The sequence below is a fragment of the Python bivittatus genome, unplaced genomic scaffold, assembly GCF_059951505.1.
Source record: "Python bivittatus isolate LINGU-HERP-01145 unplaced genomic scaffold, Pbiv_v1 ctg000960_np1212, whole genome shotgun sequence".
In the NCBI taxonomy this organism is placed as follows: Eukaryota; Metazoa; Chordata; class Lepidosauria; order Squamata; family Pythonidae; genus Python; species Python bivittatus.
Genome location: NW_028277124.1, coordinates 5693329 through 5718810, shown reverse-complemented (window position 1 = coordinate 5718810; position 25482 = coordinate 5693329). Strand labels below are relative to the sequence as shown.

The 25482-nt window shown below is 38.4% G+C and overlaps 1 protein-coding gene across 1 annotated transcript in view; it reads left to right on the top strand.

Annotated features, from left to right (window-relative positions):
- SEMA5A (semaphorin 5A) overlaps positions 1-25482 on the top strand; it is a 171032-nt gene that overhangs the window by 80243 nt on the left and 65307 nt on the right. The window contains exons 4-6 of the mRNA XM_025166265.2: positions 243-342; positions 8101-8146; positions 24531-24593. Of these exons, the coding sequence (XP_025022033.1) occupies positions 243-342; positions 8101-8146; positions 24531-24593 (209 nt within the window). The remainder of the gene's footprint in view (positions 1-242; positions 343-8100; positions 8147-24530; positions 24594-25482) is intronic.

Genomic DNA, 25482 nt, shown 5'->3' with positions numbered 1-25482 from the left:
GTCTTAATTCTGATGCTGACAATATTTACATTTATTAAGAGCCTCACAGAAAAGAAATAGGAAGGAAGACAAAGTCTGGGCCTATAGAAAACCAGAAAAAATAGAAGTTATTAATCACTTCTAATTTTACAAAACTGTTGGAACAATTCATATAGGTAAAGTGATTTGATAGCACCAAATAAAAATAAATGCTAAGAATTTGTAGTATGAATATTATTACTATTTTCTTTCTATTCTTGTAGAACTTGCTCCTTGGTTACATGTGTTCAGATCGGAAAGTGCTGTTGACTTCTCTCAAATAACATTTGATCCAAGACAAAAAGAACTTATTGTTGGGGCAAGGTGAGATGCTATTTTAAAAATGTATTTTTTGTTTTTCAAATGCATTTGTGGTAAAATAATTGGTTCATGTATCCCTGCAATTTTATGTTTTTAACGCATGAGTAAGCAAGCTGGCAGTTTCCTGAAGTTTGGGGTTTAGAAACTTGTGAGGTTCTAGTCTAAAATGTATGGAAGGCGTTAGGTTTTTAATCCTTTTTTAGCCTTAGCTGGATGAAGTTAGATGTGTGAAAAAGAATTGAGATTCTTGTGTGTATGATTTTCCACATTCTGTATGTGACAAAAGCCTTGTGCGGGCATTTCTCTGAATGTACAATGGCTTGAAATTGGATAAAGGATGAGCTTACACATGATAACAGTGCTAATTCATCTCTGTGATTTCTTTTATTATAATGTAAATCATGATGCATTGTATTATTTCAACGTAGATTTCAATGCAGTAATGTTTATATGATTAAAATCATTAACCTTCTATTATTTGAAAAGATTAAAGTATTGAAAATAAAAAGAGAAAAGTGAAAATTATATCAGTCTCAATTGCCATTTAGGATGTCAGTGTTACAAGCATAAGATTATTTCACTTTTCATCCAAAGTTGAATATAAAATAAAAAAGAAAGAACTACTGCAATTCACATCAAAATATTAGTTATATGATAATAGTTTCAGTCTTGAACTAATTACTTAATATTAAGATCTCCATTGTAGCGTTACTTAATGTGTGTGTGTATGTTTATATGTTGATAAAAGGAAATAAAAAAATTAACAAAGGTTAAAATACATAAAAGTTAAAATACATAAAAGTAAGAAAACAAAGTAATAATAATTCTTTTTAAAAAGGAAGGGAATTATTGATTTCTGTCTCTCCGCTTTTTATACATTTGCTAATTTTCAGGCCCCCTTAAAAGCCAGATTGTAAGTGATTATACTTAACCATGTTGCGTGATATGTTGTATGTATGGGAACCATTCTTGCTTAAATTTAGCTAAACGTCTACTGTCTATATATACTGTTATCTCTGTGATTTCTTGTAGGGGGTTGTTCATTGAATAAATCAGGATCCAAGATTACACTCAAATTTCAATAGCTCCCCTTTCAATTTCACAGCTGATTCCATGAAGGTTTAGAGGGTAAATGGTAGGATGGGCAGAATATGAGAGCTGAGGAAAGCAGGGCAACATGCAGCTCCATCTTCTACCCAGCCTTAAGCCCTCAGCATTCAGGCAAACCACCGAAACGGCAAGAGTTTCTTTAATCAACTCTCAGGAAGTTTAGCTGAAACTGCTCAGAAAGTAATATTGAAAGTTACATTTCCCTTTTGCCTTCCTATCTTTCAATACCTGAAAATAATTGCAGGCTTCAGGGTGAACTTAGAAAAGTAACCACTTTACAAAGTCAATAGAACCTAGTTTTCTTAGAAATGTTTAGAACTTCAGGCAAAGCTATACAATCAGGTGAATTACATGATGCAGTTCTGGCTGGAATATGTCCATACTGACTAGCAGTAGTGAGTAACAAGTTTGAATTGCTCCCCTGCTCCCTCCCAAATAATCAAGCTACGCTTGAACATGCAGCACCTTTTAGAAGTTTAGCTAAGAATCATTCCTGCTGACTTAGTAGCTTTCAGGGAATATTTTATGAAGGAGAGCATCTCACCTTAGGTTAAAGTGAGGACAGATATGCCAGTTTAGAAAGATTCACACCATCTTCAATGAGTACCAACATGTCTACTTCTCCTGAGGTGATTAGTGGAAACCAGACATGCCAAGTCTGACTCTAGTTATAAAGGGCGCACACCAGTGCTGTCAAAACAGTTTTGAAATTGTGTTTAAAAAGTTTGCAGTACTTTTTAAATTAAGTGGAGATGAATGTGGGTTACAAAATTTGCTACTCGTCTGAGGCATGGATGATGGATCAGAATGATGGCTGAGTTAGTATTCTGCATGCTAGTATTTGTACATATTATGTGCATTGTGAAGCTGGCTAAAATGGTAGAAAAACCTGTCAGGATTGTGCACTCTCTTCCTCTGTTTCCCCTCCCTCTTTTTAAACTGGTATTTTCCAGCAAGGGTAAATCCTGCCATTCTGCTCTGAGTCGAGGTTCTTGCTAAGTTCAATCAGCCCAGTGAATGAAAGCTGCAAACAGTAACAGATTTGCCTAAATCTGCACAGCAATATCTTAATTTATGATTCAGTTGATGCAGATGTCAGCATGCTAGTTTCCCTCTTTTATTATCCTGGCTTTGGTTTCAGCTGTCTCCAAATGCTACCTGTTGTCCTAGAGGTTTTCAGGTCAAACCAAATTTTAATAATAGTGCTTTCAGGAAGTGGCTTTGGCTTCGAGGTGATTGATGGTTTGTTTTGTTGGTTGCTTGATTTTTTTTTTTTTTGGTGCAAAAATCCAACAAGAGTTTTCCCCCTGAAACGTTACAACTTAAATAGAGCTTGTGGTATCATCAACAGTAGCACAGACAGACCAAAGTTCTTACTTGCATATGTTAAAAATTTAGGTCTAATGAAAATTTTACATCACTAGAGAGACATTGCAGTTATGAAGGAAGGCAGTAGAAAGAATTGCTCTTCAGTCTATTCCTATTTTCAAATGCAACCTCACTTTTAAAATATACTAAGAAAGAATTAATTTTAACATATAAGGGAAAAAAATCAGTCTGTGTAATCAGTATATTCATAAAAATGTCTAACTTTATCCCAGTAGATCAGCCCAAAGACCCCCGTGAGAAATTGGGGGATGAACAGAGATCATTTTGCTATTAATATAAGGAATACTGTACGTTTTGACTTTTTAATGACAAAAACATCTATATCTCTGCTTTCTTTGATGGCTGTCTCCCGGCAACCCCTGTAAAAGGAGGCCAGAAGCAGCAGATTCTTGCAGGCTGCTGGATATCTCCTCTTTAAAGCTTCTTGAACGGGCAGTGAACCTGCCTACCCCAATCCTCTTTTAATCCTACTTGGCTCACTCTTCTATTCCCTCTCTGTCTGTCTTTGGCTTTAGCCCAATCTAGCTTTAGCATTACTACCCTGGCTTGTGACCTGTTCACAAATCAAAACTGTACAAAATAACATGCTATGAAAATGATTCTTTTGAAATAAATATTAAAGCTAAATGCTTACAGTATAAAATCAAACACACTTGCAATGTAAATGGTAATGTTTCGATGCCTGTAACAATACTGCTACATATTTTCTCACTTCCTTAAATAGTGGCAAGTTTCAAGAACAATTCTGCTGAAAATTTAAATTGTTTACTTAGCCCCTTTCGTATGTAACCATAGAAAGAAGAGCATTGTTGGGCTTTCTGCTGAATTCAGGATTATGAGCCTCTTGAAAGTGTGAGATCAGAAGTGCAGCTGAATGATGAATGTCCAGCATGAGAATTCATGTTCTAGTTTTAACACATGGCAGATTTATTGTCCTTGGAGAAAGAGTATGTTTGAAACAGAAATAAGAGGTTTATTCCAAGTTATATTGGACATGAAAGTGGCCTTCAGCTGGATTTCATAAGTCAAGGGTGGTTTGAGGGAAAGAAAAAGGTGAAGATTTGGAAGACATTTTTGAGACTGAGCAGTCAAGAGAAAGCTTTTCTTCCCTCCCTTTCTAATATTTTCTCAGGTGCAAACTACTGGAAGAAGAAGAAAATCTAAGTAAGATTTTCAAACTGAAATGAAATCTTCCTGTTTGCTATGTTATAAGCAGTCTTTGTTCTATACAATTTAGGCATGAGCACTTGATGTTCCATAGGCCAAATCAACCTCTTCAAAAGGGTGTTCTTCTGGCTCTTAACTTGCTAACTTAGGCAGGGGAAAAATGTCTTAGAAGGGGAAAGAAAGAAAGAAAGGAAGGAAGGAAGGAAGGAAGGAAGGAAGGAAGGAAGGAAGGAAAGAAAGAAAGAAAGAAAGAAAGAAAGAAAGAAAGAAAGAAAGAAAGAAAGAAAGAAAGAAAGAAAAAGGCTAATTCCGTATTCTCTGTTCCAAACCCATTTTGACATCTTGAAAAGCTCATTGGTGCTTAGGGATGGATTTTTTTTTTTAATCAAATCAGTAGAAATATATTTCCAAAAAAAAATGTTACCATTCTTCTCTCTTCCATTTAGAAATATCTAAGCAGGGGTAGAAAATATGCAGGCCATATGCAGCCCCAACAGTCCCTTCAGAACTCCAAGTCTTTGAACAGAGGCTGGATGGTCACCTATCAGACATGCTTTAATCAATGGATTCTACACTGAGCAGGGGATTGGACAAGGTGATCCCTAAGACACCTTTGAACTTTATGATTTTCTCATTCCTGCCTACCTAAGAAAAATTTTAAATGCCCAAATAAGAAAATACTTAACTCATCAACTAAGATAACTTTGAACCAAGCTAAACGCTGCATGTGCAATGATTTTTGCATGCTTGTTGTGCTGTGTTGTTGTTTGTACCCAGTAAAAGAAAGAGAAAGTATTAAATGAATTTTAAATCCTCTAACAATACAGTAGTTGTGTTACCATCTAGGGCCCACACATGATTGTATAAACATTGTCGTGCAACTTTACATTGAATTGAGATGTAGATCCTTTTAGCCAAGTTCTTTGTTTACTCTGATTGGCAAAAAGGGCTTACATCACATTAGTTCCTGAAAAAGAATCATAGCTGCGTGGTGAAACCTATGCTCTGCATACAAAAAGAGTCAGGTTGAGGCTTGCTATTTGCTACAGTTAAGAGAGCAGATGGCTGATAATGGGAAATACCCCTGTTGCCAATCATAGTAAGACATAGCAAGGACGGAAAGGCCAATAATTTCACTTGGTATAAGGCAGCTTTCTAGCCATCTGAGTTTGTATAACTGGAAAGGTTGAAGACTTAAATGCACTTGAGCACATTAAATGCATTTCTGTTTAATTGTGGGTCTTCCTCTGTATCATTGCTCTTTATGTCAGTCTAGAGCAGTGTTTCTCAACCTTGGCCACTTGAAGATGCGTGGACTTCAACTCCCAGAGTTCCCCAGCCAACATGAACATCTTCAAGTGGCCAAGGCTAAGAAACACTGCTCTAGAGATAGGAAATGAGTAAAATAATATTTACTCATCTGCCTCATCACTTAAGGCATAAATGTGAGTAAAGTAAATCTACCAATAAAAACATAATTGTCACTGAAAATTGCTGAATGTAGAGATTTTTAATTAAAATATTAGATCTTTCCCTAATGTTTGACTTTTTCACACATCGGTGTTCTATGTATGTTAATGGGTAAAAAGTATAATCCTATATAGGTATAGTTCTATAGGACTGTACATTCAAAGGACAAGCTCAAATTAAAATCTGACTTTGTAGAAAATAATACCACAGAATGCCAGAAGATCCCGCTCATTTTTCATGAAAAGGCATTCTTCTGCTGGTTGCTTAATTATTTCTGTTTGTCTTTTCTTGCCACTGGACTCAGAACTTCTAGAAGAAGGCACTTCCCAAACCATACTCGTGATTCTACTTCTCTCAGATATTAGGGTTTTCTCAAGCTGATAGAGACCGCAGACACAAAGACAGATTTGTTTTTGCCCCACCAGGGGTTATTTTATTATGCAAAAGCAAAGGGTTTTCAATTTACCTACTTCTTGCTTGCAGTCTTAATGCTAACTCTATGCTTGTGTCTCTTCCCTACTTTTTTTCTTACCGTCCATCTTAATTTAGGGTTTTCCTGTCACTATAAATTTTGTACAACTGCTATCTTATTTCATCCATATCATTTCATCCCTACATTCTGTGTCAATGTTCTCATATCCCTATTGTTCTTAGCTCTTATCTTTTTCCAGTACTGACTATTTTTTAAGCTCTGGTCTTTCTTACTTCCTCGTGTCTTTAGCTCTTGCTACCAAACCCAGTCCAGTTATATTTGGAAACCTTTTTCACTCCCTCTCTTGCAGCATCTGAGCTTTTCCTCTTTCATCTCTCCGCCCTCCCCCCAACCCTCCCAGTCTTCTCTTCCTGGAGCTGGTTTGTAGAACTCTGCACCTGTGCTGTGGCACTCAGAGTGGGTGCTCCAGGTGCTGTTTTGCAGATGTTGGGTGGGTTCTTCCCTGTGGGTCTTGTCATTAGGCAGTTGCTCCAAGGCTTGCCATTCCTTGTATTGTCCTGGACCCCAGCAGCATTGAAACTCTAGATCTCAGGAAGGAAGAAAAGAGCCTGCTTATTTGGGTCATTTTTTCACACCAGGCTGCCTTTCAGTGGCTGCCATTTCCATGTGCAACCAAGTTCTATGTGTTCCAGTCTAACGGTGTTATTAGCAGAAGTTTCAGAGTTGAAAAATATTTGCACATTTCTTCCTTCCCACTCTCTTCTCCTTTGACTTGTGTTCAGAATTGCCTCCTGTCCTGTGGCTGCAATATCTAAATAAATTATTGAACAAAGGGTGGATCAGGGATTGAAAGTAAACATTCTTCACTTCATGTTGTAAATGAATTTCGGAGCAGAGGGCAAATTTGAACCAGGGCCTTTCAGTGCCATAATATGAGTAGTACAATGAGAATGTATATAGATGCCTTCATTTCAATCCCATTTGCAATGAAAATGCAGATGAATTGGCTGAAGTTCTCTTCCCTTCCACTACCCCAAAACTGAGTAATAAAAGCAAAAAAAAAACCCCATACCCCCCACTGCCAAAATTCAGCCATTTTGTTGCTGAATTTTCTGCTCAAGATCTTGGAGAGTGGGGGACTGAGTGCAGCTCATGGTCCACAGGTTGCCCACTGTTATGCTATGTCTGCTGTACTAAGCGTGTGTGGGCTTCTGTAGTCAGCCAGTCAGTTGGTCATTGACCAGGAAAGGTTTCTGTAGTCTTGTTGGAGTGGTTTGAAGGAAAATGATGGCTTAGGAAAGGAGAGGAACAAAATAAATGGAAAAGCAAAAAAACACAATCTCTTTACATTGCAGGATTAGGACCTACAGTGAGTTAATTTCTAAAATAATTGGTATGTATTTTCTAGAAAGCCAGGCTTGGAACTAATATGGTTATGGAAAATTGTAGGAAAAGAGAAAAAGTGGGGGTGGGGAATGGAGTGAACCATCAGGGAATTTATTTTTCAATCTGCATTCCTACAAAGCTGTGGTGATCTACAGGTTGTTGGATTCTTAGAAAAAACAACCTGAAATAACAGCATGACTACTTATTTCTCCCACATTGATGTGCTGCAATTGGCTTTGGGTATGTCCTTGTTATATTAATGCAAACGATAAAATACCTGTAATCTTTCAATTTCTGCCTCCTTCCTTCAGAATGCATTGGTGTATCACACTAGTTTATGTAAAAACTGCAAAAAGTATTGAACCGCAGCAGCCTGTACCAGTAAAGTGAGGGTTGTATTTTCCTCCCTCAAAAAAACAACAACAAAAAAAACCCAATAAAAGAAAGGAGTCCAGGGTAGGCTCTGTACTTGAGAAAATATGGGGCTCCTGGTTTAGGGCTTTAATTACTGAGAATCACAAACCAGGAGTTGGACCATCCATAATGCTAACCTTCTTTTTGCTACTGAGCATTAGTTATTGAGGCCACATGTAGAGGGATGAAACTGTATAGCTCAATGGGATTGTTTGCAAACAACAAACCAGGGTTCTCTGGAATATTGGATTACTGTTTTGTGTCGATCCTGCCACTCTGTAGAAGGCTTAAGTTTCAGAACCAAAAGGACTGTCAATATCCTTATTTCTTAGGATTTCAACTATATAATCTGCATAGTCTGGATAACTGCTATTTCCTCTTTTTCACTTTAGAAATTACTTGTTCAGGCTACATAGTGAGGATCTTTCTCTAATCCAGGTAAGTTTATCCCTATGGTAATTTTAAAAAGTACAATTTTCATCTTTTTAATTTCATCTTTGTTTATAAAATCAGTTAAAATCTCAGCATATGGTTTGGCTTATGGTTATTGCATCATGCATTTCTAACGGTAGTTTTTGTTAAATTAACCTTGAGGCTCCAATGTTTTGTTGTTGTTACTTTGATTGATAGCTCTGTCCATCCAGAGATGGCTAATCTTGCATGCTAGTTGTAGCTGTTCAGGAACAGCAAACCTGAAATTCTGCTGCTGTTTCTTCTTGGTTGATTCATTTCTATGTAAATGGATTTTTATTTTATGATAGACTATTCTAGTACAGCAACAGTCATCTGCAGTGTGGAATTGGTACAGCCCAGAAAGCAGAAAGATAGCAAGAACAGATCCAGTTACCTTTCTAATTTTATTCTGTTCTATCAAAAAAAATAAATAAATGCAGCCATTTGAGCTGTTCCCTTGCCAGATAATGAGGAAGCAGCTCCATTTTTTTTTTTTTTAAATCCCATTCCAGAATTTGAGATTGACTCAGACTGGGGAAGATTCCCTTCCTCATCATCACCTCCATTGCAAGTGACCCAGAATGGATCGGGTCATTTATGGAAGTCTTAATCTGACCCTTGAAGTGCATTGGGTAGTCTTTACACAGCCCCAATTATAATTTAAATGAAAACACAGTAAATCTCACCATGATGGGAAAGGCTATAACTAGGCCGGCAGCGTACTACTTCGTGTGCTCTCTAAGAATCAAGTGTTAATGCATCATTTCAAGGTCTCTTTTCTTATCTTTTGTTATATTTGCTTTAGATTTAGACTGGGCAACCCATCAAATAGAACAGAGATGGGCAGACCCTTTCCTCATAGGGCCAACAATTAATTCCTTCCTTCTTCTTTTGAGCTGTAGGAAGCACGATGTTACGTTGAATGTGATGGAGTAAGTGGATTGAGAGCGGTTGACCTGTGGCCACCTGCTTACTCCATAAAGTACCAAACTAGGCTATGGGCCTGTCTCAGGTTGTTAGTAATCTGAACTACTAACAACAGGACAGTTGCTCTGGATATAGCTGGGTTTGCAATAGCTCCAGTATTGTGCTTAGATGATTTTCTGTTGAAGTTTATAGCCTAGCTATTTTCCTCTGCAGGGGTGGGGGAGCGATACACGTAAAAATGGCAGAGCATCAGCTGCACTCTCGTGGCCACGCTCTTGACTTTTTTGACTACACCCTTACAATGTTCATTTGATAGCTCACTTCACTTAGAGTTTTCCTGCAAGTAACATTACAGAAAAGCCTGGATTTGCCGATTTTGACAGAGCCAGGCTACTGCCAGTATAAGTTCCATTATGAGTTAACCTGCCATTCCTACTTTTCCTCTTTAAATCTACCCCCCAACATAGTTATCTTGATTGGCTCATAACTAATAAAAGCATCATAAGGATAGCATTCAACTCTCGTTTTAAAACTCCACACAAACTAATGTAATCATGCCAACTAACTATAATTGCTTTATGTGAGTCTGCACTTTGTATTTCTATTGTAGAAATTGGAAATCACCTGTACAGGCAGAATCTACCTCTGGATTTAATGTGTCATTGAATTATGTTTACCTTCAGTCTCTAAAGACATCTTTGTGTACATGTGCAACACCTGCTTGCATATCCATTCAGAGGCCTTCCTTGCAGCGAACATTTGGCAAGGATAAAAGCCAATGAGTAAGCCCCTTCATAACAAAGAAATATTTGTCTATGCGCTTGCTTTTGTTTTCACTGCAAAGGGAGCTGCCATTGTGATATGGCGAATGAGTGGAATTCTGTGCCCCACATCAGTGGAATAAGTTAGTCATTATTAGCTTAAGACCTACTCATTTTAGTGGAACTCAAACACAACACCCTGGGTTGAATCCAGTATGTCCAAAGCAGCTGTCTGTGTTTAAATTCCCATGTTGAAAAAAAGGAGGGGGGCAGAGTCTACTGTTATGCACAAGAGTCATGAAATAGATCAAGTAATTGTATACAAATATTTAGGACTACATTGTATAAAATAAATGTTTTAATTGCATATTTTTCAGAATTCCCTGTGTTCTATGACCGTATTGAAATTAATGTATATTAATGCTGAGCAGAAATGCATAAAATTGCATTATAAATATGTGCATGTTTATGAGAACTGTGATTCAGTCATGGCTCCCTGCAACATGCGCATTTATGATGTATTTCCTATCATAAACACTAATGACCAATTCTGGTGGGCAATGTGGCAAACATAGTTTTCACTTCAGAAACAGAATGTATATGAATATGTGGAAGGAAAGAGGTGATTGGATTGTTCCCTAAATCATATTTCATGACTGGATGGATAAAAACTGGATGTTTTAATTTTAAGTCAGAAGTTCAAATTGGATGTAATATTTATTAAAAATTCAGTCTTGTGAATTGGAGTTTAACATTTCTCATATGCTTGGAAGAGTCACAACACACTGTCATGTCAGAACAGCCCATTTTGAAGTGAGGTTGAAGTTGTTTCAAACTTGAAACAAGGCATGCTGAGCTTGAAATATTTTGATTTGACAATATTTTGTATATTTTATACATTAGCTTTTTTACATGGAGAGAGAGAGGGAGGGAAGGAAGGAAGGAAGGAAGTCAGTCAGTCAATCAGTCAGTCAGTCAGTCAGTCAGTCAGTCAGTCAGTCAGTCCTGGAACCACAATTACTTAAATGCAATTTAATACTCTATTTATTTCCAGATTTTTAAAAATTGATTATAGTAAATAATTTGCATATTTGTTCAGGAGATACATGTATTTCAGAAGTTGGGAATTTGGTTTTATTTATCCCCCTTATTTTATTTTTGATCTTGATTGTTTGAGAATATTGGGTACAACACAGACACATCTATATAATGTGAGATTTTGGACTATGAATATGAAGTGCACAACTTAAATTTCCCTTCTTCTCTCCCTATAACCCTTCCATCATTTCCAGCATGTCTATATTTTGGCTGCGTTTGACGAGGAGAAAAGAATAAAAGAAAGACTAGTCATCAGTCCTGATTAATAAGTAGTATTTTAAACACGTGCAGTTTCACAATTTGTTTCTTTCCCCTCCTCCCAACATCACACTATTCCCTTTTAGATAAGCAAAGCACACAGAAAGAATAACAAATAATAATGCAAATAAATTAAAACATAAGTAAGATAAAGAAACCTTAAATGTAGATTATGCCCACATCAGTCACAATACCTTTCTATACCTTTCCATCATTGCGACCCATCCTTGCTTCTACCAGATTACTACATTGCCTTTTGTTCTTTAAACTTTTCACTTCTCTCTTTTTCAGGCTCTCATCAGCTCCACTCAACTGTATCTTTCTCAGCCTTTTGCTTCCTTTAAGCCATTCAATCTTCCTTCATATATTTGTTTTGTGATTCAGTCCTTGTCCATTCTCTCTGTATGACCAAACCACTTCAGCATAGCTCCTTTATATTTGTCACTTGTCTTTGTACTCAAGCTGCGTTCTTATTTTATGTACTTTTTAAGTAATCCATTCCCACTGCATTCAGGTTTTGTGTTTCTCCTGATACAGTATACCCCACGCTCACTTCCATATAACAAAACAGGCAAAAACACATAGCCAATTTCATTTATTTCAATATAGATTTCTGGCAATAGGCCGTATGCTATCCACTAACTTTCTACCAGCATTTCCTCTTAAAATCTAAAAATGTATTTGTAATTCCATTCATTATGTTGAACCCTGCTTGTTTATCTCTCTTTACCTGTTTCCAGAAGACTTTTATTTCCATCAAAATATTACATTACATTTGCTTCCTTTGTATTCAGGTTTACTCTAGAAGATCTATTACCTCCTTTCTCTTTCTCTTAGTTTCACAGATATGCACCATACTTATTTTTCTTTCTTTTCTTTCATTTTTTAATTCATACATTTTGTAATTTATTTCTTTTGCATTGCAAGTCACAGTCTTTTATATGCCATGATCGCCACCTGATGTGACCATAGATATTGACCTTCACCACCATCATGACTTCAGTCAATTGAAGCTTTCCCATAATACTTTCAGTAGAGATAGAGAATGTGTAGGCTAAGTTACCAGTCATACCCATAATCATACCTATGCAGAGCTAACAGTAAAGATGGTACAGCTCAGTTCTGGCACATTTTGGTTAATGTGCAACAAGTGCAAAAGAGCCCAGTTTTATCCAAAGTGTAAACCAGAAGGGAAATAGAACAAGAATGGAAGGAAAGTTTCATGGAGAGAAGATAATACAGATACATATTATTTAGGTTTTGTTTGATTTTACTGAGAGACTAACATTGAAAATCAAAATACTCAAAGATGGGATTGTAACTGTAGTGTAACAAATGCAAAGATTATAATTCTGTTGACTTTTGCTCTGACTATAATTTTGCGACATGGAGTATTACACGGAGAAAAGGCAGATATGCTTGAGTTGAATTCATCTCTTGGTAATCATGCCATTTTCTTGGCAGCAGCATAGAAGTAGTTTTCCATTGCTTTCTTCTTAATTGTTTTTCATGTTCACCATCTTAGTGTAGAACCTTGTATTCTTGATGGTCTCCTATCCAAGTACTAAGCCATTCTGACACTGCTTTGCTTCAAACCCAAGACAAGGTTGGTCAGATGCTTTCACTTGCGGAGGCATTGCCTAGTACAGTGTTGTCCAAACTTGGCCACTTTAAGATGAGTGGACTTCAACTCCCAGAATTCCCCAGCCAGCCATGCTGGCTGGGGAATTCTGGGAGTTGAAGTCCACTCAAAGTGGCCAAGTTTGGACAACACTGGCCTAGTATTTTCCTGCAATGACATGCCTTTTCTGTGATTTTTTTCTCACAACTATTGTTGCAGGTTCTTCGCTTATGAGACTGTGGTGCAAAGTACCCCAGATACTTTAACATTTCATTTTATTTACCAATGGCTGTGTAACCTTGCCTCATTTTGACTACAGAATTTGCTTAACAGAAGATCACAACATGTGCCACCGGTTCAGTGGTAGTATTTGAGAATCCTGCCAAACATTGCTAAAGGGTACAGCTGGAATTAAATTCCAAATATGTTCAAGCGCATTTTGACACAGCTTGAAGTGTTTTCTCATAGCTGCTTCCCAATTGCGTATTGAATAATGTCCAGTGCATCTCTGAGATGCTCATAACTGAAACATGTTAGCACCATAACTAAAAAATTAACTTAAAGTAAAGATTGTTCATGGGCCTTTGAGTGAATGCTAAGCCATGTGGTAGGCTATTCAGTGAATACATGCAACAGCACTGAAGAAGACAAATTCCATGCTAAAGTTTATTATTACAGGACTGAAAATAAGATGGCTATTATCCAAATACCTAAATAGAATTCTTTATTGCAGCTGTATTTGCAATAAGGCCATACAGGGAGCTAAAAAAAGGCAATCGATATGATCAAAGGTTATGTTTTTTTAATTACAAGAAAAGGTTAAAATATTTCAACCTTTTAAATGTGGAAAAAAGACAAAAGAGATAATGATAGAAGTTTATAAAATTATGTGCAATAATTTCAATGGAGCTATGTGATAAAATTATCTGGCTTCAGGTATTTTGCATCAGCTTCCCTGGGAAAACCTGGTTTTGAAAGCTAGAATACACATTTTAAAAATAAAAATAAATGGATCCAGGACAGACAAAAGAAAGAACTTCATACTATGGAGAATGAAATTTATTGCCAGAAGGTATGATAATGGTTTGCACCTTAGTCCTCTTATGCTTAATCCTGTTGTAAAGCATATTCTTAGAGGAGCCTCTGTTTTCCTTGAGAGTATAATCCTGTTTGCTATGCTTACTGGTATCTTAGATCATTGAGTAAATCAATGTGGGAAACAGGATGTTGAGTTTGATAGACCAGCAGGTCTCATTAGCTAGGATTTCAGGGATCGTAAATCTCTTCCTGCTCCAGCCTAGCACAAAGGCAGGCATTCTTCCTTCAAGTTGTCCATATATTAAGCCAGTGTTTCTCAACCTTGGCAGCTTTCAGATGGGTGGACTCCAACTCCCAGAATTCCCCAACTAGCCATACTTGGTGGGGAATTCTGGGAGTTGGAGTCCACCCATCTGAAAGCTGCCAAGGTTGAGAAACACTGCATTAAACAGTAACACCAGGGAGGAAATATCTTCTTGCCCCAGAGAGGAAATCAGAGCCTGCCTTCCCATTTTTCCAAGATCTCCAGCATGTATGGAAGAAGAGGAGGTGGTGGTGTCAGCCTCTCATTTCTTACCAAGATCTAACATTGCATAGAACCAGCAAAACAAAATACAAAGTAAGAAAAAAGAAAAAAAAAGAACCACTACTCAAATATGTTAGGAAATTGCAGCTTCTGTGACCATCCTTCCTTCCTTCCTCCTTGGCTTCAGTTTTGCTCTCTAGATCAACATCTGTTGATCTTCTCATCTTTCTTTTCCTCATCAGTTCATAAACTTGCTTAGCATGCAGTTTGCAACACTTTATTTTTGTTCAGTTTCAAGTTTTGGAATTTGCTTTCAATGGATGTGGCAGTAGTCACTCATTTAATAACTAAACTCTGATAGCTAAATGAAAACTCCATGGTTAGATAGCAACCTATTTCTGAATTCCTGATGCAACAGGATGAATAGGGAATGACCATAATCCTTGTCTCTGTGGTTTCCCCAGCTGGCCTTCTCCTAGAGGATCATGGTTTTAGGGTGGCTTCCAGATGAGAAAATTATGCAATTACTGTGTATAAACATACAATTTTAAGAGAGGTCTAGGGAACATGATTTTTTTTTTTTTTTACTTCTAACCCTCTTGTGTGCTCTCATTGCTTCTTCCATCTTTTTTTCTTGAACCACAAACAATATGTTAAAAGAGGAAAAGAGGGAAATTGCAGAATGCCAGTTGATTCTCTATCTGGAAGCACCACAGATATGGCCTCACATTGATATGTATTCTGTACTATTCTATGATCTTCATCCAACAGGAAGAAGAACCAATACAGCATTACTTTGCTATCGGTTGTCATGTAGGTCTGATCAAAGTATTTCCTACTATCAAAACAATTTTAGAAGTCCAGGGAACATCATGACCCAACAAGAAGCCCCTCACTAGTATCTTTCATCTCTGAATTTCTCCTTGTTGCTCCTTCTTTACCACCATTCTTTGGTTCATAAGGATGAGCAAGTGGGTTGTAGTGGTAGCAAAGAGTATGAGCAAAACCCACTGTCATAATTCTGACAGCTTGTTAACCATTAGCAGTAGTAGTAAAGAGTGGGGGTGGTGACTTGCTGAAAATGTCCCTCCCCCAACTAGTGCCAGCACAATTTACTGCCAATTGTTGATTATCATTTTTTAAAATGCATTTTACCTTAAAAGCCTGTTTGAATACATGACATTTGATGTGAATGCAAACAGATAACAATAGTAAAAAGGCAGTGACATGAAATTTGAAATTTTATAGCTAGTTTTCTGGCACCATGTAATTAAACCACCTTTGGAAATACTATGTTTTGCCAGTATCTAATTACCAGAGCCATCTGTCGCCTCAGGCACGCTCTGCCATCTGTCTGGAATTTTGTTTCATTTCTGTTTGTTTTCGGTTTTTAATTTAAAGGAATTGGTATGTATTTCTGTTTGTATGGATTTTGTACAAAGGTGGATGTTCTTTCAGTATCTGACTTCTAATACATCATCCAAACACAGACGTACGTATGTCCTTCCTTCCTTCCTTCCTTCCTTCCTTCCTTCCTTCCTTCCTTCCTTCCTTCCTTCCTTCCTTCCTTCCTTCCTTCCTTCCTTCCTTCCTTCCTTCCTTCCTTCCTTCCTTCCTTCCTTCCTTCCTTCCTTCTCTTTAGTGACTCTCCCATCCTGTCTTTCCTTATTTATTAATAAGCGATCTGTTAGCTGCCTTTTCTCCCCCAATTCTGTCAGCCACAGCATCTTTCAGATCTTCTGCTTTTTAAAATAACTTAGCTCTTGCTTCCTCAGATGTCCAGGGTTTAAACTCAGAACATTTACATGGCTTTACATCTTTCTTTTTTTCACAATCCTTCACAAAAGCTTCTTCCTTTCATGGCTTTGGCTCAGCCACTTAATCTTCATCCCCAGCTAAAATTATCTGACTGTGTCTAACTACATTCAAACATGTTGTTCTCTCTCCTTCCTTTCCCTATTATCTTTTTATTAAAAGTATAAATATTATTGATAATAAAAACATCAGGCTTGCAGTTGACTTTATTTTTATTTCAAGGACAATATTTGGGTGAAAGAATGAAGGAAAATGTAACAATTAGGCTAGGAATAAGCCAGGGTTTATACTACATTTTTTTGTTTACAAACTTAGCTTTTTCAGGCATTGAAACCATGAACTGAATCAGGAGATATATTAACTAGGAAAAATAATCTCTGGGGCTATTACATTTCAAGCCCTAATCATGTGGAACAGTAAAAAAATAGACATAGTGAAACACCAGAGTTAGGCTGTCAGCTTTTCTACCCAGCTTAGTACCTGTGCCTTTTAACAGTGCATTATTCTGAAATAATTAAGAGATGAAAGTGTTTGTATTTTTCTGGCATGGAGATCTGTGTTATCTCAGTTGCTTACTGTTGCTAGTCAGAACGATGATGAAGGCTTAGCCTCACAGATCAGCTGAAGACTAGTTGCTATTATTTTTGTTAAACCAATTTATATAGCCACCCACCTCATCACAGGTAACTCTGGGTGGTGTACAACAAAGCTAAAAACAATTAATAAATACATTAAAAATATAAAAAGTAAAATAAAACAGAATAAAAGGACGTTAAAAATAAGGGAGCCACCTCATTAATTCCCCCGACCCCTGGGGTCCCCAGGCCTGCTGGCATAACCAAGTCTTAAGGGACCTCCGGAAGCTCAACAATGACGAGGCCAAGCACCTCAAGCGGGGGGGTGGGTGGGTTGGAGATTCCACAGTGCAGGCTCCACAGCAGAAAAGGCCCACAGCCTGGGGCCCGCCAAATGTAGCTCCTAGGCGGCGGAACCTGTAATGTCCCCTCTCTGCTGGATCTGGTAGGACGGGCAGATGAAATCAGGGAGAGGCAGTCCCTCAGATAGCCCGGCCCCATGCCGTGAAGGGCTTTAAAGGTCAACAACAGCACCTTGAATTGGATCCGGAAAAAAACTGGTAACCAATGCAGTTCACAAAGCAGAGGTGTGTACTACTAGAAACACACATAACTGCTCGCACCGCTGCATTTTGCACCAGCTGAAGTTTCCAGATACTCTTCAAGGGCAGCCCAATGTAGAGCATATTGCAGTTGTTTAACCAGGAGGTGACCAGGGCATGAGTGACCATGAGTAGGTCCCTCTTATCTAGGAATGGGTGCAACTGTGAGTCCAGGAGGACCCCCAGATTGTGCACAGGGTCTGTTTGGGGCAGTGTGACCCCATCCAGTACTAAAGATGGTAAAATCCTAGGACCAGAGGGGCTCAAAACCCAAAGCCACTCAGTCTTGCCAGGGTTCAGTTGAAGCATGTTGTTCCCCATCCAGATCCTTACAGCCTCCAGACATCAAGATAGGATGCCCACAGCATCACTTAAGTTGCCAGGTGAGGAAATGTACAATTGAGTATCATCAGTATACTGATGATACCTCACCCCATGGTGATGGATGAGCTCACCCAGCAGTCTGATGTAAATGTTAAATAGGAGAAGTGAGAGCACTGACCCCTGCAACACCCCACATGTCAGGGGGCGGGGGGCAGGATCTGTCCTTCCCAATCACTACCGACTGGAACCGACCCTGGAGGAAAGAAATAAACCAGAAAAATACTGTGCTGCCACCCCCAATTCTCTGAGTCAGTCCAGAAGGATACCATGGTCGATGGCACTGAAAGCCACTGAGAGGTCAACTAAGGCAAGGATGGATGCACAACCACCATCCCGCCCACATCAGAGATCATCCAAAAGCACGACCAGTGCTGTTTCTGTATCATACCCAGGTCTGAACCCTGACTGAAAAGGATGCAGATAATCCGCTTCATCCAAGGTCCTCTGAAGCTGCACAACCACCTTCTCAGTCACCTTCCCAAAAAGGGGAGGTTGGATACTGGATGAAAATTGTCCAGTATCATGGGGCCCAGCAATGGCTTCTTGAGGAGGGGGTGAATCAAAGCCTCCTTAAGAGGTACAGGAACAATCCCCTCACTCAAAGAAGAATTCACCATCGCCAGAACCCACCCACACAACACCCCCCGGGCTGCTTTCACAAGTCAGGAAGGGCATGGATCTAGAGAGCAGGTGGGTGAGCTCACAGTCCTAAGGACCCTGTCCACTTCCTCAGGTCCAACAGGTCCAAATCAGACTCCACCCTAGGCATCTCCCACAGACCTGCAGCAAAGCCAGAGTCCAACTGCGAATGAATCTGAGCAATTTTATCCAACAGATGCTGAGCAAATTCCTCTGCAAAACCCTGCAAAAGGTTTCTGGACCCCCTGTACCCAAGAGGGCCCATATCATCGAAACAGGGCTGTGGGGCAGCAATCTGCGGATGCAATAAGGGCAGAGGAGTGCTGTTGCTTTGCCGCCCTTACCGCCACTTGGTAGGCCTTAATAGCGGCTGTAACCTGTGTTCGGTCGAGTTCGTCCTTAGATGAGCACCAGCGATGCTCTAGATGTCTCACTTCTCGTTTCATCTCCCTCAATCCCTCCATAAACCATGGGGAATGACGGGATCCACGGAGGGGAGAGGTTGCATAGGTGCGATCTGATCCAAAGCCTCAGCCACTCTCTTATTCCAGGCAGCAACCAAGGCTTTGGATGGGCTGTGCAGCAGACCAGCAGGAACAGCCCCCAGCTCCCTCTGGAACCCCTCCAGGTCCATCAGTCACTGGGAATGGACCAATGTAATGGGTCTAGCCAGTTAACTTTCATACAGTGGTTTCTCAGAATCAGAGCTGTTCCTGGGCCCAGCTCAAGTACCCATGCGTGTCATATCATTTCCTCCACATTTAGTCTTTCTTTATATTGTGATGAAATGGGGGTGAAGAAATAAATTTCACCAATAGACTGCTTTCCCCATTTACACATAGCAGTTCATAGTAGTGATGTTACTTTCAACCCTGGGTCAACATAATGCTGCAACCTGGGAATGGTTTTTAAGGATCATGATTTATTATTTTACTTGTTTCTCTCTGGTTGAACAGAGGCATCATGGGAGCTGCTGAGCTGCCACCAAAGCCAGTAATCCTGTAATGATTCCTCTTGTTCTACAATATCTAGTGCTGCCAAGTGTGTGATGTGACCCCAGTTTTAATTGGCTGCCATATTTGGGAGCAGAGAAATTAGCATGATAACCTCACATCACAAGTTTTGTATTACTATATGTTGGTAGGCAAAAGAGGCGGTGGGTGCAGGGCTCTTGGCTCCCGTGGCTCCTGTAACATTTCTCCATTTCATGGACTTCCTCACCACTCGTTGCTCTTTCATCCTCATCATTTGTGTCCATCTTAGTTTGCATCATTTTGGAGACTTTAAAAGGGCCTTTGATTCTCTTAGGGGACAGTTTTCTAAAGTAGATAGGAACAGTTTAATATTTAAACCTGGGCTGTAAGATTCCTAGAGTCTTTGGGTTTATTTTATTTTAAAGCCCATTTTAGGATATTTCTGGCACTCAGTATAGGTCTTGCTAATGGGGGAGACTTTTTAAAAGGATGCTTAATATCAAGGGAGCAATCCACCCATGAAAAACAGTTTCCCTTTTTAATAGTTCATGCTGCTTTAAAGGATGCTCTGTAATTGCATTGGTAAATCAGAGCCGGATCTTTCTGAAATGAAGAGATTATCCTACTATTTGTCCACAACAAACAAGGGACATTTATGATGCAGGCAACTCAAAATAGCAAGGGTCTGTCAAACCCTTTCCTTCCTAAAGAAGGAAATTTGAAAATCCCCCTGTTAGCATTAGCTCTCAGCCTATTGAATAATATCAATTAATTTTAATTTCCAATAAATTAATTTCATTTCCAAGAAAGGAAAGCCATACAAGTTACCTGCATGAAATTATCTGTCTGGTTTTTGCTCATTTTTTTCAGTGGGGAGGAGGAATACAGTCTAGAAGTTTTCAATTAAAATGCTGCACCTCTAGTTTCAAGGTAGCCTGTAAGGTTGCTGATGTCATGTCAAAGCAATTGCTTTGTGCTCCTAAGGGCTTACGCTAGAATCAGGTGAAAACTTCCAAAGATTTTATAGATTACCAGATCATGGTTAGAAAGCAAATGCAAAGGGTGCATCGCGCTCCTTTTGCCACAGTCTGTTTCAGCTGACAGGAGAGATTGTGGACCATTGTCTCCATGGAAACTGGTCCCTCAGAAGGCAAAGAGCTGAAGACGGCAACTCTCACTTAAATCCTTCATTTGTCAAGGGAAGAATCTTTTGAAGTGGTAGGGTATGTCAACCCCACATAGGGATATGAGGCTCTCAAATGTATTTGACAGCTAACATCTTATTAATATATTGCAGGATAGATTATATTCTGTATCGGTAATGTACTACTGATCTCAGTAACATGCTAATCTTAAATTGGCTATTTTAATCAGCTGTAACTTTAACAGTGCCAGATGCTTTATGGAGGGAAATGGTTCTCTGTTACAAAATTAGGTTCACTTGGATTTTGATGCATTTAAAGAATGGGATGTGAATGTTAAAGGTAAACTGAACATGGATTAAAGTACTTGGTCTAAATCGCTGTCCTTATCGCATCAGTTCTGCAGAAATTGGATGGTAGAGGTTTTCATGGCATGGGGAGGTAAGCTTTATCCCCTGCTGATGTCTGCCCATTAGAAAGTTCATCCTGCTCAGTTGACTAAAACTTCTTTCAATTCAGTTCATAACACCTCAGTGGGTATCCATCTCTCTCCCCCTTTCTCTCTCTCAGTACAAACGAGATTAAAGACCTAAGACTTTAACTATAGGCATGGTGGTTTCATGAGTCAATGTTAAGACTTGTTTTTTATTACAGCAGAAATCAAAGGAAGGCTTATAACATAAATAGAAAATGAAAGAAACACAGTTGACGAAACCAACACTATAAAAGTAGTTGTTGTTTTTTTTAAATAGCGATGTGGATTATCTGGTGGTTGATTAAATGATTTTTTCCTTCTTTGCTCCTTGCATTTAAATCAATAAACAATTGATGGGGAAATTGTCGCCTTCTAGCAGTTCTAAGCAGCTGGACCAGTGGAGAGAGATCCTGGAAGCTACAGTACAGCTACATTTGGAGGCTCACATCCCATCCCCCATCTCAGCTAAAGGCTAAAGTAGACATTCTCTTACACACTACTAGTATGCAGGCTAATGGTTAAATAAAAGCTAAGCAGAACAGGTCTTAGTGCAATGTGAGAATCTAGCCTCAAACGTCAAAGATCTCCAGTTACCTAAATTTCTGGGTCTGATGGTTAAAAACTGAACTTCTAGCAAAAATGGAAGCTGAGAGAGAAGAAAAAGTAGCTGGCAACAGCTGCATTCATAAGGTTTGGGTCTAAGGGCCTTTCCAGATGACCAGCCCTTACATCAACTAGACTTTTTGAATCCAGTTAGAATGCACTTGAGGCTGATACTGGCTGTCTTGATTTATTTTCAGCTCCGTATGGACATAAGGTTGCTATGAGCATAGGCCTGTTTTCATTTTTGCAAATATGTAGGGTTCATGGAGAATCCCCAGCCAAACACTGCTTGCTTGCCAGCTTGTCATATAGCAGTAGAGTACCTTGTCCTGTCTCCCTCAGTTCTGACTATACTGTACAGATGTCCTCTTTGGGGAGAAAAATGGAGAAAGAGAGAATAAACTCTTAGTATTTCCCCCAGGCTTCTGGGCTTGCCAAGATCGCCAAACTGCTATGGGTTTCAAAGCTGTCACTACTGATGTGCTGGCGGTTTGGCATTTGGGCTACTGTATTTCAGTACCATCACATTTTATTCTCAAGTGTTAAATTGGAACTTATTCCAGTTCTTGTCTTTTCAGCATATCTTCAGGCAGCCCTCTGAAACTTTTATGCATTGTATTTGTATTTTTCTTTAGTAATGGTATTCATGAAATAGCATTCTTATAGTTTGATTAGGTGTTTGCTGTTGCTACAGTTCTTTAGCATTTTCATCCATGAGTTACTGATTAATATTCATTTCCCTGTTACTTTCTCTGTGCATATGTTGATACACCATTTGTTTTCTAAAGCCTGAAAAATGTTTGCTGTTTTCTTTATAAGCTTGCCAAAAGCTGAAATCAAATCACCGTCTCATCTTGAATGTAGATGATACAAACTCATATGGATTTGTTGTAATACTGCAATTCCAAGTGTTCTGTAGTCATATCTCCAATATCTTTTACGTGTTTCTCAAATCACAAATATGAACTAGAGAGCTCCCTAAATATGATTTTAGTGCTCTTCAGACTGGGTGGCCTAACTGATCAATGTAGAATAGAATGTCAGTTTTACCTTCTTCAATTAACAATACATTTTATTCCTTTAATAAGCACTGTATTAAAATGTATCAAGCTGATATTACTGGAACAGCAGTAGTGGTAATTAAAAAGTTAATAAGGGTAGAAATTAACATTTGAGACAAGAGTTTTGCATCATTTAAGAAGTTTTAATTTTATAAATTTTTTTTTTTAAGATGGGCTGTAATCTAAAAAAAAATGTGTTGCTCTAGATGGCACGTAGACTGATTGCCAAATGTGTGCCATCCTAAGGATGTATTCAGAACTATCAATCACTGACATCTCCTTCAGGGGCAAGGAGTTCAAATGGGCGGTAAATTTACAACTCCATATCCATGTCAAACCAACTTCTGACTTAGTTTTATTACAGAAACTGCTGTGACACCCTGTTAGAGAAGATATAGGCGATGTAACCTTGATTCTTTTGGGACTTTATGTAGGTTTAGATACCATTAGGGGCAGATATAGTAGTTCTGCTTCAGTCTGCAAAGCTTTTGGGGAATGGAGTTTTTGGTATTATGGCCTAATAGCATCTCTGCTAGGAAACTCCTGCCAAGTTTTATCTTGTTGTCCATGATTCTGAAGAACCATAAGATGTATCAAGAAAGATCATTCAAATATTTGTAATGATCAGTCATTGGTATTTTCTGTTTCTTCTTGCCACTTAAGTCACATGAAGCAATAGAATTAAACCAGTGGTGATATTTCTAATATTGGGATAGTACTCTGATAATCTTCTGGTTAAGCTTCTGCAAATTTCAAACATGGGCCTTGTATTTCAGGATTACTGCAGTTAATACAAAATGCAGTTTCTAGACTTAAGTGTTTGGGGAACATATTTTATTAGTTGTGAAAGAATTTCCAAGACTGTTTCAACTATTTGAGATCCAACCACTTAAACATATGCACACAGCCATTATGAAACTGCCTGGATGCTGAAGGTACCTGTTGGTGGTTTTCTTGGGTCCTTTCACTGTCCAGTAGAACAGGGAACAGTCCAGGTATTTTTAAAGCAGCTGCTTTATCTGAGGAATTCCTTCCCTGAAAAAATGGTCAGGTTATCGTTGAGGAACCTATGTATGCTTAAAACCCACACACAGCTTTACAGATGCCCCTATATGTGTAACCTATTACTTTCATTTTATTTTTCTTTCATTGTTTGATAGTTTTAGTATATTGTAAGCTGTCATGGGATAATTTGGAAAGAATAGCGTACTGATATTTTTGTCTCACCCAAGAGGCATATTATGTCTGCCGTTTTCACATTTGAAATAGGACTAAGGATGTATATTAAAATGGTGCAAAGCCAAGGAAAGCTGAAGTTTCACCCTTCCCTTGATTTCTTTTCCTATAATTAATCCAGGCCTTTGATTCAGCCTGGCTCAAGAACTTCAGAATGGGGCTAAAAAGAAAAAGAGTAGATGGTAGACTGGTGTTTCTCAACCTTGGCAACCTCAAGATATGTGGACTTCAACTCCCAAAATTCCCCACCAGCATGCTGGTTGGGGAATTCTGGGAATTGAAGTCTACATATCTTGAAGTTGCCAAGGTTGAGAAACACTGTAGTAGACAGTTGGAAAGACAGTCATGAACATTCCTTTTAGGAAATGATTTGATGGTCAATCCCCATTCACACGTTTCATACTTGAACAGGGGCAGTGAAAGAACATTGCTATCCCTATCTTGTATAGTTTGGCCATAAATCAGCAATTACTGTATGCTGCACATTAATTTCAGTGTATGTCATAATATTTAATTTTCCTTGTAATTTGAAATTGGTGTGGTTGATTTCAGTACAAATTGATTACCTTTAAATTTCATTATCAGGTTTTATTTGACTTTGTGAACAAATAATCATTGTGTTACTGAATATTAGGGTGTGGAATGGCGCTGTGATGAGACTACTACAAAAGCTTGTTATAGTAAAGGCAAATCAACGGTGAGTAAGGCCTTAATCAATTTTCTATATCTGAAATGTAGATGTCCTTGAATGTGGTAAAACTACATCCATATCACATATAGTAGTTGTTCCCAACCTTTTGCCCTCTGGATTTAGTATGATTTACTTATTCTGAGTTTCAATGGCAAGAACATTCAATGGATAGACTGAACAGTGCAGGATTTTTGAGGAAAAAAGAACTAAAACAGAAACAGAAAATAATTGAAGAAGGATTATAGTTTTTAAAAACTGGAAATACCGTTTGAATTAGAAATGGGGCTAATTTCCTGCTTCTAATACCCTCTGTGTAGTCATTGAGATTATCTGAAGTTTATAAGCTCACTATAAAACCTATACTTTCTCATTTTAGATAAAAATTGAGCTGACTGAATAAAGGAGTGCAAATAATTGCAAGGTGAAAACTTTGAAAATTTAACATCCCATTCCGGGGTGTTCCAGCTTCACCAGAGGTGTTCCAACATTGGAATAAGCTGTCCTGACCTTATTGGAAACTATCTGACCTTGAAATGGATGTCAAAGGAAGGCATTTGGGGGTCAGAATGTTTCTACATTAAAACATTTTGCAGAGTTCTAAGTGCTGCAAATTCCTAAGGTCTGGTTCATTTTACCATGTAATCTTCTGCTTGATATAGCTATTGGGTACAAAAATGAGTAATTGATTGATTGATTTTTTTATACTGCCAACTTCATACAGACTTCTAGCAGTTTACAACTGTAAAAAAATCCATAAATTTATAAAACTCTCCCATCCCAAAAGAAAACAAAGCTTAGTTTCAAAAGTGAATTCTTCATCAGAAGTCAGAAGCTCATTGTCTTGACTATCCTCCAAAACACCCAAACACCCAAAAGGAGGGTGCCATCTAGATCT